The sequence below is a fragment of the Heteronotia binoei genome, chromosome 4 (assembly GCF_032191835.1).
Source record: "Heteronotia binoei isolate CCM8104 ecotype False Entrance Well chromosome 4, APGP_CSIRO_Hbin_v1, whole genome shotgun sequence".
Taxonomy (NCBI): domain Eukaryota; kingdom Metazoa; phylum Chordata; class Lepidosauria; order Squamata; family Gekkonidae; genus Heteronotia; species Heteronotia binoei.
Genome location: NC_083226.1, coordinates 180,641,530 through 180,656,940, shown reverse-complemented (window position 1 = coordinate 180,656,940; position 15,411 = coordinate 180,641,530). Strand labels below are relative to the sequence as shown.

The window sequence follows — 15,411 nt, the reverse complement described above, 5'->3', positions numbered from 1 at the left end:
AAGGGTCTATTGTGATGCTGCCAAAACCAGAAAGCACAAGGCTGGTGTCTGAGTGTGGAGGGTGGGGGGGAGGGTGCAGAGTGGAGCAGGAGGGGGCCGGCCTGGGGTGCGCATGGGCAATAAATCTGCCTGGGGTGCTGCGCACTTTTGGGCCAGCCCTGGAGGCAATTGACCAATGACTGCCTCTGGTAGAAATCCTGGACCTCCTGAATACGATCCAGGATCAGCCTAGCCAGGGCCATCCGGATCAGAGCAAAAGACATACAGGGGTGGTTTGCCATTGCCTTCTTCTGTGTAGCAACCCTGGACTTCTGGGTGGTCTCCCATCCAAGCACTAACCAGGGTCAGCCCAGCTGAGCTTCCCAGATCTGATGAGATGAGGCCCACCCCACTTCAGGCATCGTGAACTGTCATTCCCTCCAACACCACCTCCTGCCTTCCACATGATTCTCCCCACAGTAATAGTAGATTTGTCATTCAAGCTGCAACGGGAGCATCTCAGAAAGAAAATAGTGACTGGGTGAGGGAAACTCTGCATCTATTTAGTTTATTTTATTTCTGTCAAGTCCTAACTGACTTATGGGGGTTTTTGAGGCAAGAGAGAGGTGGGTTTGCTGTTGCCTTCCCCTCCATACTGCAACCCTGCACGTCCTTGGTGGCTTCCTATCCAAGTACTAACCACAGTGGACCTGCTTCGTTTCCTAGACTGGCCGAGTCTGGGTCGGGGCATTCTGTGTTGTCTTTCACATCCATTTTTTAGTGGATACACTTTCCTTTCAAATCAACCTATATTAACAGGGGTGGCCAAACTCGCTTAACTTAAGAGTCTCATAGAATAGACGTCAGATGTTTGAAAGCCACAAGACAGGAACGTCAGAGAGGGAGGGAGGGAGGGAGGGAGGGAAGGAAGGAAGGAAGGAAGGAAGGAAGGAAGGAAGGAAGGAAGGAAGGAAGGAAGGAAGGAAGGAAGGAAGGAAGGAAGGAAGGAAGGAAGGAAGGAAGGAAGGAAGGAAGGAAGGAAGGAAAATAGATGGGAGGAGGGAGGGAGAGGTGGACAGAAAGCAATTTTAGCTTTAAATATATTCTCCAAACTGCTTTAAATACATTCTCCGAGTGATTTAAAGAGAAAAATGCTGACTGGATGCTGGGGGCTTTGAGAGCCACGCAATAGATGTGAAAAAGCCACATGTGGTTCCCAAGCCAGTTTGGCCACTGCAGCTATATAGCAGGGGTAGCCAAGGATAGCTCTCCGGATGGTTTTTTTTTTGCCTACAACTCCCATCAGCCCCAGCCAGCATGGCCAATGGCTGAGGCTGATGGGAGTTGCAGACAAAAAACATCTGGAGAGCTACCATTGACCATCCCTGCTACATAGTGATATCTGTATCACTCTATAGGCTTGATTTGAAATGAAGGTGTATCCACTAAAAATGGATGTGAAAGACAACACACAGCAGAGCAAAAACGTTGGTGCTGATTTTTTCACAGACTCCGTGTGAGAAATCTCATGAGCTGAACCTATTTCCCTGGGTTACCTGGGTCGTATTCGAAGTAAAGCTTTTAACATCGAGGCTCGATAAGACACGTGAATTGCATGCTTGGATGCTGAATGCCTCTCCTTTGGGCAACAGAGTCAATAATTTCTTCTTTTCCTTGGGCTTCCAGAATGGACATGGCACTGTCCGAATGCAGCCAGCTGCTGACAGTAAGTTCATCAGGTTTTTTACTATATCTGTTCGGATGGGAACTCTGTTTCCCTTTCCTTGCCCTGCATTCCTGCAGCTGTCTGCCTTTTTGTCTTGATGCAACCAGTTTTTATCTGTGGAAGGTACATTAATTTGATGTGTAGGTCTGTGTGCATGTGTTATAAGTAGGGTTGTCAAGTCCAATTCAAGAAATATCTGGGGACTTTGGGGGTGGAATCAGGAGACTTTGGGGGTGGAGCCAGGAGACATTAGGGGTGGAGCCAGGAGCAAGGTTGTGACAAGCATAACTGAACTCCAGAGGGAGTTCTGGCCATCGCATATAAAGGGACTGCACACCTTTTCAGTGCCTTCCCTCCATTGGAAATAATGAAGGATAAGGACACCTCCTTCTGGGGCTCATAGAATTGGACCCCCTGGTCCAATCCTTTTGAAACTTGGAGGGTATTTTGGGGAGAGGGACCAGATGCTATGCTGAAAATTTGGTGCCTCTACCTCAAAAATCAGTCCTCACAGAACCCCACAGATCAATTCTCCATTATTCCCTATGGGAATCGGTGTCCATAGGGAATAATATAGTGCCCAGCAGACATTTTCCTCCTCTCCCCCCCACCCCCGCCAGCTTTCTGATGACCCTGAAGCGAGGGGAGGGCTTCCAAACCGGAGGATTCCCTGCTCCCACCTGGGAATTGGCAACCCTAGTTATGTCACTTTCAACTTGAGGCAACCCTTTGAATTAAAGACCTCCAGAACGTCCTGTCATTAACAGCCTTGCTCAGGTCTTGCAAACTGAGGTTTCTTGTGGCTTCCTTGAGGGAGTCCGTCCATCTCCGGTTGGGTCTCCCTCTATTTCTGCTGCCTTCCACTTTTCCTAGTATGATGTTCTCTTCCGGTGGCTTTTGTCTTCTCATAACGTGCCCTAAGTACAATAGCCTCCGTTTGGCCATTTTAGCTTCTTGGGAGAGTTCAGGCTGTGTCTAAACAGGTCCGGAGGAGGGTGATGAAGATGGTGAGGGGTCTGGAGACCAAGTCCTATGAAGAAAGGTTGAAGGAGCTGGGGATGTTTAGCCTTGAGAGGAGGCGGCTGAGAGGTGATATGATCACCATCTTCAAGTACTTGAAGGGCTGTCCTATAGAGGATGGTGTGGAATTGTTTTCTGTGGCCCCGGAAGGTAGGACCAGAACCATTGGGTTGAAATTACATCAGAAGAGTTTCCGGCTCAACATTAGGAAGAACTTCCTGACTGTTAGAGCAGTTCCTCAGTGGAACAGGCTTCCTCGGGAGGTGGTGGGCTTTGGAGGTTTTAAAGAGAGGCTAGATGGCCATCTGACAGCAATGAGGATCCTGTGAATTTAGGGTGAGGTATTTGTGAGTTTCCTGCATTGTGCAGGGGGTTGGACTAGATGACCCTGGAGATCCCTTCCACCTCTATGATTCTATTATTCTAATAGCTGTCGGTTCAACTGTGTGAAACTTGCCCCTACACGTATTGATGGAAGCTGGCCTTCTAAGGTTCACTCTAATGCAGGGATTTGAGGAGGGGCTGTGGCTCAGCAGCGGTATTCAGAAGGTCCCAGGTTCAATCCCCGGCATCTCCGGTAAAAAGGACTGGACTATAGGTGACGTGAAAGGCCTTGAGGGAGAAGCCATTCCAGCTGCAAAGTGTTTGCACTATGTCTACTGAATGAATATAGACTGGAGCTTCCATAGCCAGCAGATATTCATGACTGAAGAAGGCGTCTTCACTGAAACCGGTCCTGAGCGTCTTGATTTGGCTGCAGCATCCTTTCCTTTGTTATTCTTCAAATTTGTGATCCGCTCCAGGATTATTTTTGAATATTACTTGGGACTGTGCACAGATATTATTTATGAACATTATTTGTTTAATCTTACGAACAGTGCCTTTTTGTCAGCTACACTGGTTTTCTTTATTGTAATATACCAGAGATGGAATTTTCACAGTTGTTGCTTACTGACATAGCATTATTGTGCTACACATTTTTCTATTGTTTACTAAACCCTGGAGACCCAATCGTGGACTTTCTGTTCCGTATATTTACCCAATCCTCTCTTGAAGCTGGGTATGCTTCCACCACTTCCACATGTTAATGACTCTTTGGGTGAAGAAGCAGTTAATTTTGTCTATTCTAAACCTGCTGCTCATTAATTTCATTTCTGTTGGAAGTGTGTGCCCTCTAGTGGCCAGCTTTTTGTATAACCCTGGAACAGCATCTGATCCGTATATCTCTTTGGGCGTTTTCGCACTGACCTTAATCGGCAGCGACGCCCCTCTTCACCGTGCAGGATCTGCGCGGATTTCGCACCAATTGCCGCGGAGCACCTGGAAGAGCCGCAAAGTCCCACGGCTTTTGCGGCGCAAATGGAAACCACCAAAAACCAGTTTCCATTTGCGCCGCAAAAGCCGCGGGACTTTGCGGCTCTTCCGGGTGCTCCGCGGCAATTGGTGCGAAATCCGCGCAGATCCTGCGCGGTGAAGAGGGGCGTCGCTGCCGATTAAGGTCAGTGCGAAAACGCCCTTTGACTTCAGATCCCTTTATAACTTAATTTGATGAGCCGCCCATGACTTGCTCCCAGGAGCCATTTATTGTTCTCAGGAACACCCACAGGAGCTGTTGCCTAGTCCTGGTATTTTTTTTGCACATAATCCTCTAAACTTTTCTCACTTTCTCACAATACAAGAACTCGTGGACATTCAATGAAATTGCTGAGCAGTTGGGTTAGAATGGATAAAAGGAAGTCCTTTTTCACCCAAAGGGGGATGAACACATGGAATTCACTGCCACAGGAGGTGGTGGCAGCTGCAAGCATAGACAGCTTCAAGAGGGAATTGGATAAACGTATGAAGCAGAGGTCCATCAGTTGCTATTAGTCACAGCTTATCGTTGGAACTCTCTGTCTGGGTGTCAAACGTGCGGGTTCAATGACGAGTCGAAGTTGATACAAAGATTATGTTTATTGATAGACCGATACTTTGGTGTAACAGGTTCTTGAGAGTAATGCTGACAATACATTGATACAATACTTTTAAGGCTTACTTCAAAGGGATTCCAAGGGATGGGGTTGCGGGGTAGCATTCACCCATAAACTATCATAAATGTCTACATTCCCATAGTGTTATCAGGACTGTGTCCTTGCTTTCTCCAGATGGCTCGTACTCCCTTGCCGGAATGTATGGGAAGGTGCTGATTACTTGGTTTCAGTTCTCACTACTTCTAATTATAAGCCATAAAGCAAGGGGGGTGGAGGGAAAGAATAACAAGCTAGCAAAGTTGGATCCACCATGATACTTCACAGACCAGGTTAGGCAGGACCCTAAAATAATCAATTATCAATGGAATTTTACCATGCTTGACACTGGGGCAGAGATGCTCTGTATTCTTGGTGCTTGGGGGGGTTACAGTGGGAGGGCTTCTAGTGTCCTGGCCCCACTGGTGGACCTCCTGATGGCTCCTGGGGGGTTTTGGCCACTGTGTGACACAGCGTGTTGGACTGGAGTGGTCACTGGCCTGATCCAACAGGGCTTCTCTTATGTGACACAGAGTGTTGGACTGGGTGGGTCACTGGCCTGATCCAGCAGGGCTTCTCTTCTGTTCTTATGTGACACAGAGTGTTGGACTGGAGGGGCCATTGGCCTGATCCAACAGGGCTTCTCTTATGTTCTTATGTGACTCAGAGTGTTGGACTGGATGGGCCATTGGCCAGATCCAACATGGCTTCTCTTATGTTCTTATGTGTCACAGAGTGTTGGACTGGATGGGCCATTGGCCTGATCCAACAGGGCTTCTTTTATGTGACACAGAGTGTTGGACTGGGTGGGTCACTGGCCTGATCCAACAGGGCTTCTCTTCTGTTCTTATGTGACACAGAGTGTTGGACTGGAGGGGCCATTGGCCTGATCCAACAGGGCTTCTCTTATGTTCTTATGTGACTCAGAGTGTTGGACTGGATGGGCCATTGGCCTGATCCAACATGGCTTCTCTTATGTTCTTATGTGTCACAGAGTGTTGGACTGGATGGGCCATTGGCCTGATCCAACAGGGCTTCTCTTATGTGACTCAGAGTGTTGGACTGGATGGGCCACTGGCCTGATCCAACAGAGCTTCTCTTATGTTCTTCTGTGACACAGAGTGTTGGACTGAATGGGCCATTGGCCTGATCCAACATGGCTTCTCTTATGTTACGTTAACTTACTTTGCAGGCAGAAGGTCCCAGGGGAGTTGTTGCCATTCTGAGTAAACAGTCCAGACCTTGATGAACCAACGGTCTGGTTCAGTATAAGGCAGCTTCATGTGCTTGCATAATATGTCCTTAATAGGAAGTAGAGTCAGCATACAGAATTCTGTACCGCATCAGTTTTAGAAATCGGTGAGACGAGGGTGAGCCTCAGTGACTGCTCATAGTGACGTTTATTCAATACGTTGTTAATCTCTCGCCATGAGGTGCGTCTGGCTGTTCCGGAGAGTCAGCAAAACTGCGCCGTTTAGCTGACCTGGAACATCTCAAGCTCTGAAGGGCACACGGTGTCGGAGAGTGGAGCTCTCTGGCTTTAATACGCACTGGTGATTTTTCTGAAGGGTGCCGCTGAATGCAGTTTCGGCATTGCTGCTGTCTGTGTAAACCTGAGTGGAAGGTCGGTCAGAATAGGGTGCCCGGGTTTTGGTTTCCTGGTGAATACCACATGAACTCATGAAGCTGCTTTATACTGAATTGGCGCAGTGGTCTACTCAGGCGGGCAGCGGTTCTCCAGGATCTCTGATGGAGGTTTCCCTGTATCACCTACATCCTGATCTTTACTGGAGATGCCAGGGATTGAACCTGGGATCTTCTGCATGCCAGGCGTTACACGCTCTGTCACTCCACCATGGTCCCTCCCCAGTTTCTTTGAAGGTTTCTGGCCGCTTCTTAGGTTGCTTGCAAAGAGCCATTTTTAGTGGCCACTGACAGGAAGTAATAACACTCTAGGAAGGTGTTAGGAAACACATGCTTCTTTGGTCTGTGCTTCGTATACCTTGCCTCTCCGAATTGTTGCTGCCTGTTTCCTTTTCCTATTTGTACCAGCTACACTTTATCGTAAATTACTTGCCAAGATGTATGAGGGAAGGGATTCCTTCCAGGCGCTACACAAAGGACATTGGAAAGGTAATGATGTTCACCATCCAAGCACATATTTGATGCTACAGGCTGTGAAAAAATCAGGTGTCTGAGCCTTTTTCCTCGTCCTGTGTTTTGTCAAAAGTACCGCTGGGTCAGACCAGTGAGGGACCCTCTGCTCCAGCATCCTGACTCACAGAGTGGCCCGTTCCTCTGGAGGAGCAATAACAGGGCACAGAGGCTGAGGCCTTCCCCTGAGAAGAGCATCAGAAGAGCCCTGCTGAATCAAACCAGTGAGGGTCCATCTAGTCCAGCCTCCTGTCTCACACAGTGGCCAGCCAGTTCCTCTGGACGTCCAACAACAGGGCAGAGAGGCCGAGGCCTTCCCCTGAGAAGAACATCAGATGAGCCCTGCTGAGTCAGACCAGGGAGGGTCCATCTAGTCCAGCCTCCTGTCTCACACAGTGGCCAGCCAGTTCCTCTGCAGGGCCAACAACAGGGCAGAGAGGCCGAGGCCTTCCCCTGAGAAGAACATCAGATGAGCCCTGCTGAGTCAGACCAGGGAGGGTCCATCTAGTCCAGCCTCCTGTCTCACACAGTGGCCAACCAGTTCCTCTGCAGGGCCAACAACAGGGCAGAGAGGCCAAAACCTTCATAAGAACATTAGAAGAGCCCTGCTGAGACAGACCAGTGAGGGTCCATCTAGTCCAGCATCCTGCCTCACACAATGGCCAACCAGTTCCTCTGGAGGGCCAACAACAGGGCAGAGAGGCTGAGGCCTTCCCCTGAGAAGAACCTCAGAAGAGCCCTGCTGGGTCAGACCAGGGAGGGTCCCTCTAGTCCAGCCTCTTGCCTCACACAGAGGCCAGCCAGTTCCTCTGGGGGGCCAACAACTGGCATAGAGACCGAGGCTTTCCCCGACGTTGCCTCCTGACCCTGATATTTGGAGATGTGAACGTGAAGGTTCCCTTTAGTCACCGTGACTGGTCTCCGCTGATAGGCCTTTCCTCCATGAATCTGTCTAAAACCCTCTTAAAGTCATATGCGCCCGTGGCTGTCGCTTCATCCTCTAGCAGCAAATTCCACATTTTAGTGTCTTGTCTGAGGAGAGAGATGCAGTCCCAGATCTTGACAGGCAGCTGGGAAAACAAGGGCATGGATTGTACTTTTGTTAGAGTGATTGAGAGAGAGTGCACAGCTGATTGACCAGGCTGGGGTTCAGCCCTTGAATCATATGGGCATGGCAGTGGATATTATTACGTTCAACTTATACAAATCAAAGAGGTAAATACTGTTGCCAGGGATGGGATGGGGAGAGAAAGCAAGGGAGGAACACCTATGGGAAACTGGCCAGTTGCGATACACGAAGGCAAGGCAGTTGTGTTCTTGTGGAGCCCACCTTGAGAACATCACAACGTTGTACTGCTGTTTGGGCGTGTTCCTTCTACATCCAGTTTTCGTTCCTGGGTGGGAACCTTTTTCTGAGCCTGTCTTTCTGTCCCCCACCCCCGCCTTCTTTCAGGTATTTCATCAGTTCCAGCGCCGAAGCCAGAAACCTCTCTTCCCTCGCTACCTGCCAAAGGGTCCCCTTTGCCTAGCACCGTGGCTTCCACCGCTTCACTGCTGCCTTCAGGGCCACCGCACACAGCAGCACTCCCCAGTTTGCCGCAATCCAGTGAACTGGCTGGCAGCTCGCTCTCCCAGTTGAGCAGGTACAGCTAGGGGGCGAGGGACAGTCTTGAAGGGAAATAGGTGTCCCCAAAGTGGGCACTTTTGGGAGACCCCACTCCGTTTTCAGTTTGTGGCGTAGTTGGTTAAGTGTGCGGACTCTTATCTGGGAGAACCAGGTTTGATTCCCCGCTTTCCACTTGCAGCTGCTGGAATGGCCTTGGGTCAGCGGCAGGAGTTGTCCTTGAAAGGGCAGCTGCTGTGAGAGCCCTCTCAGCCCCACCTACCTCACAGGGGGTGGTGGGGAGTAGTAGAAGATGATGATATTGGATTTATATCCCACCCTATACTCTGAATCTCAGAGTGGTTACAATCTCCTTTACCTTCCCCCCCCCCAACAGACACCCTGTGAGGTAGGTGGGGGTGAGAGAGCTCTTACAACAGCTGCCCTTTCAAGGACATCTCCTACATGAACTATGGTTGACCGAAGGCCTTTCCAGCAGCTGCAAGTGGAGGAGTGGGGAATCAAACCCGGTTCTGCCAGATAAGAGTCCTCACACTTAACCATTACACCAAACTGGCTCTCACAGAAGCTGCCCTTTCAAGGACAATGTGAGGGCTCTGGCTGACCCAAGGCCATTCCAGCAGCTGCAAGTGGAGGAGTGGGGAATTAAACCCGGTTCTGCCAGATAAGAGTCCGCACACTTAACCACTGCACCAAACTGGCTCTCACAGAAGCTGCCCTTTCAAGGACAATGTGAGGGCTATGGCTGACCCAAGGCCATTCCAGCAGCTGCAAGTGGAGGAGTGGGGAATCAAACCCGGTTCTCCCAGATAAGAGTCCACACACTTAACCACTACACCAAACTGGCTCTCCCAGAAGCTGCCCTTTCAAGGACAATGTGAGCGCTATGGCTGACCCAAGGCCATTCCAGCAGCTGCAGGTGGAGGAGTGGGGAATCAAACCCAGTTATCCCAGATAAGAGTACACGCACATTTAACCTCTACACCAAACTGGCTCTCAGAAAAGATACAGAAGATTGTGAGCCGCTCTGAGTCTCTTGATTCAGAGAGAAGGGTGGGGTATAAATCTGCAGTCTTCTCCTCCTCCTCCTCCTAAACTAGGTCATATGGGTTTTAGAACTCATCATACTTCACTTTAACATGGAGCTCCCACCTTTCCAAGGCTCCAGGTATGTAGAGCTCCCTGGTCTCCAAGGCCTCCCTTCACATCTCATGTCAGTCGGCCAGCAGAAGGAAAGGAAGCCAGTTAGGAGGCTGGAACTCTAGAGCTGGATCTTCCTGCTGACCCACTCCTCGTAGGAAGTGTGGACCACCAGGCCCTCTGTTGGCTGAGCCAGGCATCTTCCATCTGCCGGACTAGCCTTTGGGGCCATTCGATGCCTGCAAGCCCAGGTCTGCGCCAGCGCAGGGAGATACCCTGTGAGTGACTGATCCGGTCACAAGAGAGCCCTTTAACCACCTCGCCTGATTCCCCCTTGCCTGGCTTTGATGCACACCGTCGTATTGAGAGCAGTCACAATGCTTAGGCACACGCGCTGAAGAAGGCGATAATATTGAATTTATATCCTGCCCTTCACACTGAATTTCAGAGTGCCAGAGCAACTTACAAACCCTCCTTTACCTTCCTCCTCCACAGCAGACACCCTGAGAGGTAGTTGGGGCTGAGAGAGCTTCCCCAGAAGCTGCCCTTTCAAGGACAACGCCTGCGAGAGCTATGGCTGACCCAAGGCCATTCCAGCAGCTGCAAGTGGAGGAGTGGGGAATCAAACCCGGTTCTCCCAGATAAGAGTCCGCACACTTAACCACTACACCAAACTGGCTCTCCCAGAAGCTGCCCTTTCAAGGACAATGTGAGGGCTATGGCTGACCCAAGGCCATTCCAGCAGCTGCAAGTGGAGGAGTGAGAAATCAAACCCGGTTCTCCCAGATAAGAGTCCGCACACTTCACCACGACACCAGACTGGCTTCATTTAACTCTTTCTCCTCTTGTTTCTCCCAGTTCCCTCTCCAGCCACCCGAGCAGCCTCTCTGCCGCCTCCGCGCTCTCGTCAGCAGCGTTGCACACGGTAAGTGATTCGGGGCGCCTTGAGATCAGCCGAACTTCCCTCCTCTCCAACGAACTCCCACAGAGCCAGGCTTTCCACAGGAGGGGGAAACGATCGTTTAAACAGCGCAGGCTTTTGGTTGCTCGTCCTGAGCCGTCTCTGTCTTTTCTCCAGCTGCAGCCCGCACCCCTCCCTAGGGCTGCCTTCGTGTGAGGCTTGCCCCATGCGGGGGCTTCTTCTGTGGCGAGGCTCCCCAACGCGGCGCCCACCAGCCCCTTCCCCAGAGCTTTGAGTGGGTGGGTGGGGCCCAGTAGGGCTTTTAATAATAATAATTTTTTTATTTATATCCCACCCTCCCCGCCAAGGCAGGCTCAGGGCGGCTTACAAGACATGATACATATACCATGATATAAGAATAAAATACAATTAATGCAGTAAAATACAGTTAAATACAAATTCGTAAATTTAAGTTAAATAAATAATTTAAAACCGATATAAATTAATGGTCCTACAGTTTCAGGACATATATAAAGATGGCGGGGTATCATTGCCAAGATTCCACCTTAGAAGGCAAGTTGGAAGAGGGCGTTTTTACAAGCCCTACGGAACTGGTTAAGATCCCGCAGGGCCCGCACCTCCTCTGGCAGCTGGTTCCACCATTGGGGAGCCGTTATCGGAAAGGCCTGCTCCCTCGTTGTTTTTAGCTTGGCCTCCCTTGGCCCAGGGATTTTCAGAAGATTTTGCGAACTAGATCTCAGTGCTCTCTGGGGAACATATGGAGAGAGACAGTCCCTTAGGTAGGCAGGTCCTCGGCCATATAGGTAATAACCAGCACCATGTAACGAACTCGGTACACAATTGGCAGCCAGTGCAGTTCCCGCAGCCTAGGCCGCACTTGTTCCCACCGAGGTAGTCCCATTAGCAGTCTGGCTGCTGCATTCTGCACTAGCTGCAGTTTCCGAGTTCGGTACAGGGCATTGCCATGTAGAGGGCATTACAGTAGTCTAACCTCGAGGTGACCGTTGCATGGATCACTGTTGCCAGGTCGTCACACTCCAGGAAGGGGGCCAACTGCCTTGCCCTCCTAAGATGGAAAAAGGCGGGGCTTCTGATTGGCCACTGGAGATCTGACTGGCTGACTGCAGAGTTTAAAAGCACTGCTGTGGCTGAAGGCCAGCTGCAGCAGCCCGTCTGTGGCAGCGCCCACCAGGCTGCATTGGGATTCTAACCCAAACACAACCCAAAGGTTATAGTGACAAATGACTAATATTTGTACAAAATAGCGATACGATAAAGAGAAACGAGTCCCTCGGAGAAGAACGTCAAAAAATGTCCGTATCTTAAATCCAAACGGGCTTGGTGCCAATTCCAGTTGGTGCAAAAGCATTCCGTTTTCTCATGGGCAAAGAAGTTGGAATCCCCTGGACAGGTCGTCTACTTCCGCCGCACCTGTTTCAAGCCTTTATCAACGAGGGATATTCCACAGTATTTAATATACAATCATGCAATACTTAAAAAGTCTCCACAAAATGCTCTCTCAGTTACAGCTCACGCTCCCGAATGGCTCAAAACGGCCACTTCTGACAGTTCCCACCGGCTTAAAAAGGTTGGGGGGCCTTGCTGTACAGTTAAAAGGGGGAGTGAATTCCAGTTAAAGGGATGCTGTGCGAAGGACGGACTGATGAAGGAGTGGCAGCCGTGGCATTACAGCGGACACCCCAAGCCCAACGTAGCTGCCAGGTGGCTGGGGGGGGGTGGAACTAGCAGCAACAAACACAAGGATGGGAAACCTCAGTCCAAGTGATGTTTGGCCCAGTCCCCTTCTGGGTTTAAAGGATAGGCTTGTTGCCGAGTGCACTCAAGAGCCAGTTTGGTGTAGTGGTTAAGTGCGCGGACTCTTATCTGGGAGAACCGGGCTTGATTCCCCACTCCTCCACTTGTACCTGCTGGAATGGCCTTGGGTCAGCCATAGCTCTCACAGGAGTTGTCCTTGAAAGGGCAGCTTCTGTGAGAGCCAGTCTGGTGTAGTGGTTAAGTGCGTGGACTCTTATCTGGAGAATGGGGTTTGATTCCCCACTCCTCCATTTGCAGCTGCTGGAATGGCCTTGGGTCAGCCATAGCTCTCGCAGGAGTTGTCCTTGAAAGGGCAGCTTCTGTCAGAGCTCTCTCAAAGCCAGTTTGGTGTAGTGGTTAAGTGTGTGGACTCTAATCTGGGAGAACCAGGCTTGATTCCCCACTCCTCCACTTGCGCCTGCTGGAATGGCCTTGAGTGAGCCATAGCTCTGGTAGGAGTTGTCCTTCAAAGGGCAGCTGCTGTGAGAGCCCTCTCAGCTCCACCTACCTCACAGGGTGTCTCTTGTGGGGGGCGGGGAAGGGAAAGGAGATGGTGACCACCCTGAGATTCAGAGTATAGGGCAGAATATAAATCCAGTATCATCATCTTCCTCCTCCAAATTCATGTATAGCAATAAGAATTACCCCTTGGTTTTGGGTTTTTTTTGCGGGATTTTTGGCTGCACTTCAGTAATGGGGTCCAGCAGAGCCAATTTCTTGTCTTGCGGTGATCTCCTTTGTAGAAAATTACCTTATTGAATTGCTTCGTGCCATTTGATCTCTGTGTAACATCATGGAGAGCCAGGGGTTATTAGAAGCCACCCTCAAGACCGCTGTGCAAGCAATGCAGAAGCCCTAATGTGCCCCTCGCTACCGCAGCTTGCTTGCAGAGTTTTACACCCCGCAGCCCCTTTGCTTGCTTTCTAACACCCCTTTTCTTTCTCTCTGTGTGTGTATTTGCGTATTTGTCTCTTTTTTCTCTCTCCTTTCCAGCACGCTAGCGTTGAGAGCTCCGCCGCACTCCATCCTCCCGCAGCCTCTTCGGTTGTTTCCGCGGCCGTTAGCACCACCTCCGCGGCGTCCAGCATGGCCAGCGCTACCAACAGCCTCGGCCTGACCGTGACCAGCGGCTCTCTGCCGGCCCCCACCACGCGGGCCGCTCCCTTAGTGTCTTCAGGTTCGCAATCTTAACCGCCGGTCGCGTGGATGTAGGGAGAGAGGACTCCGCCCCGCAGGTCTGCCGCTGAGCCCCTCCCGGCCAGCTTAGAACTGCGCCGAGAAATACCCTGCCTTTACTTAAAAGAAAAGAAAAGACTTGTACCTTTTCCAGCCCGCTTTGCACACTGGCGAGTGAAATAAAAGTTGCCTGCGTTTTTAATGTGTGGGAATATTTGATGGGGAGAAATCGCTCGCTTTTAATGCATGCATTTAAATGGGAATGATAAATGACTCCTTTTCCGCCATGGCTTTCTAAACGCTGTACAGAAACATCTGAAGCTGCCTTCTACTGAATCAGACCCTGGGTGCACCAAAGTCAGTATTGTCTACTCAGACTGGCAATGGCTCTCCAGGGTCTCAAGCTGAGGTTTTTCACGCCTACTTGCCTGGACCCTTTTTAGTTGGAGATGGCGGGGATTGAACCTGGGACCTCCTGCTTACCAAGTAGATGCTCTACCACTGAGCCACCGTCCCTCCCCTGCTCTCCAGGGTCTTAAGCTGAGGTTTTTCACAACTACTTGCCTGGAGCCTTTTTAGTTGGAGATGCCGGGGATTGAACCTGGGACCTTCTGCTTACCAAGTAGATGCTCTACCACTGAGCCACCGTCCCTCCCCTGCTCTCCAGGGTCTTAAGCTGAGGTTTTTCACAACTACTTGCCTGGAGCCTTTTTAGTTGGAGATGGCGGGGATTGAACCTGGGACCTTCTGCTTACCAAGCAGATGCTCTACCACTGAGCCACCGTCCCTCCCCTGCTCTCCAGGGTCTCAAGCTGAGGTTTTTCACAACTACTTGCCTGGACCCTTTTTAGTTGGAGATGCCGGGGATTGAACCTGGGACCTCCTGCTTACCAAGTAGATGCTCTACCACTGAGCCACCGTCCCTCCCCTGCTCTCCAGGGTCTCAAGCTGAGGTTTTTCACAACTACTTGCTTGGAGCTTTTTTAGTTGGAGATGCCGGGGATTGAACCTGGGACCTCCTGCTTACCAAGTAGATGCTCTACCACTGAGCCACCGTCCCTCCCCTGCTCTCCAGGGTCTCAAGCTGAGGTTTTTCACAACCACTTGCCTGGAGCCTTTTTAGTTGGAGATGCCGGGGATTGAAAACCTGGGACCTTCTGCTTACCAAGCAGATGCTTTACCACTGAGCCACCGTCCCTCCCCAGTTATTTCCGGTTATTCGAAAACACAAATCATGGAAGCATAACTTCTTGCAAAACAAAAAAAACCCTGAGCAGTTCTGTTCAGATATACGTCTAGTCTGGCAGATCTGTTTACCAAATCTGCAGGATATAACCAAAATCTGTGTGGTGGTGGGGTTTTGTGTTTTTTTTTAAAAAAACGTCTAGCTCAGGGGTGTCGAACTCATTTGTTATGAGGGCCGGATCTGACATAAACGAGACCTTGTCATACCAGGCTGTGTTAAGCTGGGACGTGTGTGTACCTATTTAAGATTAGGTAGCAGAGATATAAACTTTATAAAGGACACAAACAAATTAAATATATATTTTTTAAAAGCTTAAAATACGCTAAAAACGTTAGCACTCGTTGGTCTTAAGGGTGCTTTCTTTGTATTTCTCCCATGGGATCCAAGGAACTGGGCAAAGGAAACTCAGGCTCTTTCCTTCCTTCCCCTGGTGGGGGGAGCCTCAGCCAATAGAAGGAAGAGAGGCTTGGCTCAGTGGCTCTGCAATGCAATTGAGCAAGCCTTGCAAAGCCAGCTGTGATGCAGAAAGAAGCGAGAGAGAGGGAGAAGGAAGCAGATGACAGCGAATTGCTTGGGGGCCTGATAGGAGCCGTCCGGGGGCCT

General features: G+C 50.4%; 1 protein-coding gene across 1 annotated transcript in view; it reads left to right on the top strand.

Annotated features, from left to right (window-relative positions):
• UBAP2 (ubiquitin associated protein 2) overlaps positions 1–15,411 on the top strand; it is a 201,304-nt gene that overhangs the window by 126,515 nt on the left and 59,378 nt on the right. Inside the window, exons 16-19 of the mRNA XM_060236247.1 lie at positions 1,666–1,705; positions 8,339–8,528; positions 10,508–10,574; positions 13,380–13,563. Of these exons, the coding sequence (XP_060092230.1) occupies positions 1,666–1,705; positions 8,339–8,528; positions 10,508–10,574; positions 13,380–13,563 (481 nt within the window). The remainder of the gene's footprint in view (positions 1–1,665; positions 1,706–8,338; positions 8,529–10,507; positions 10,575–13,379; positions 13,564–15,411) is intronic.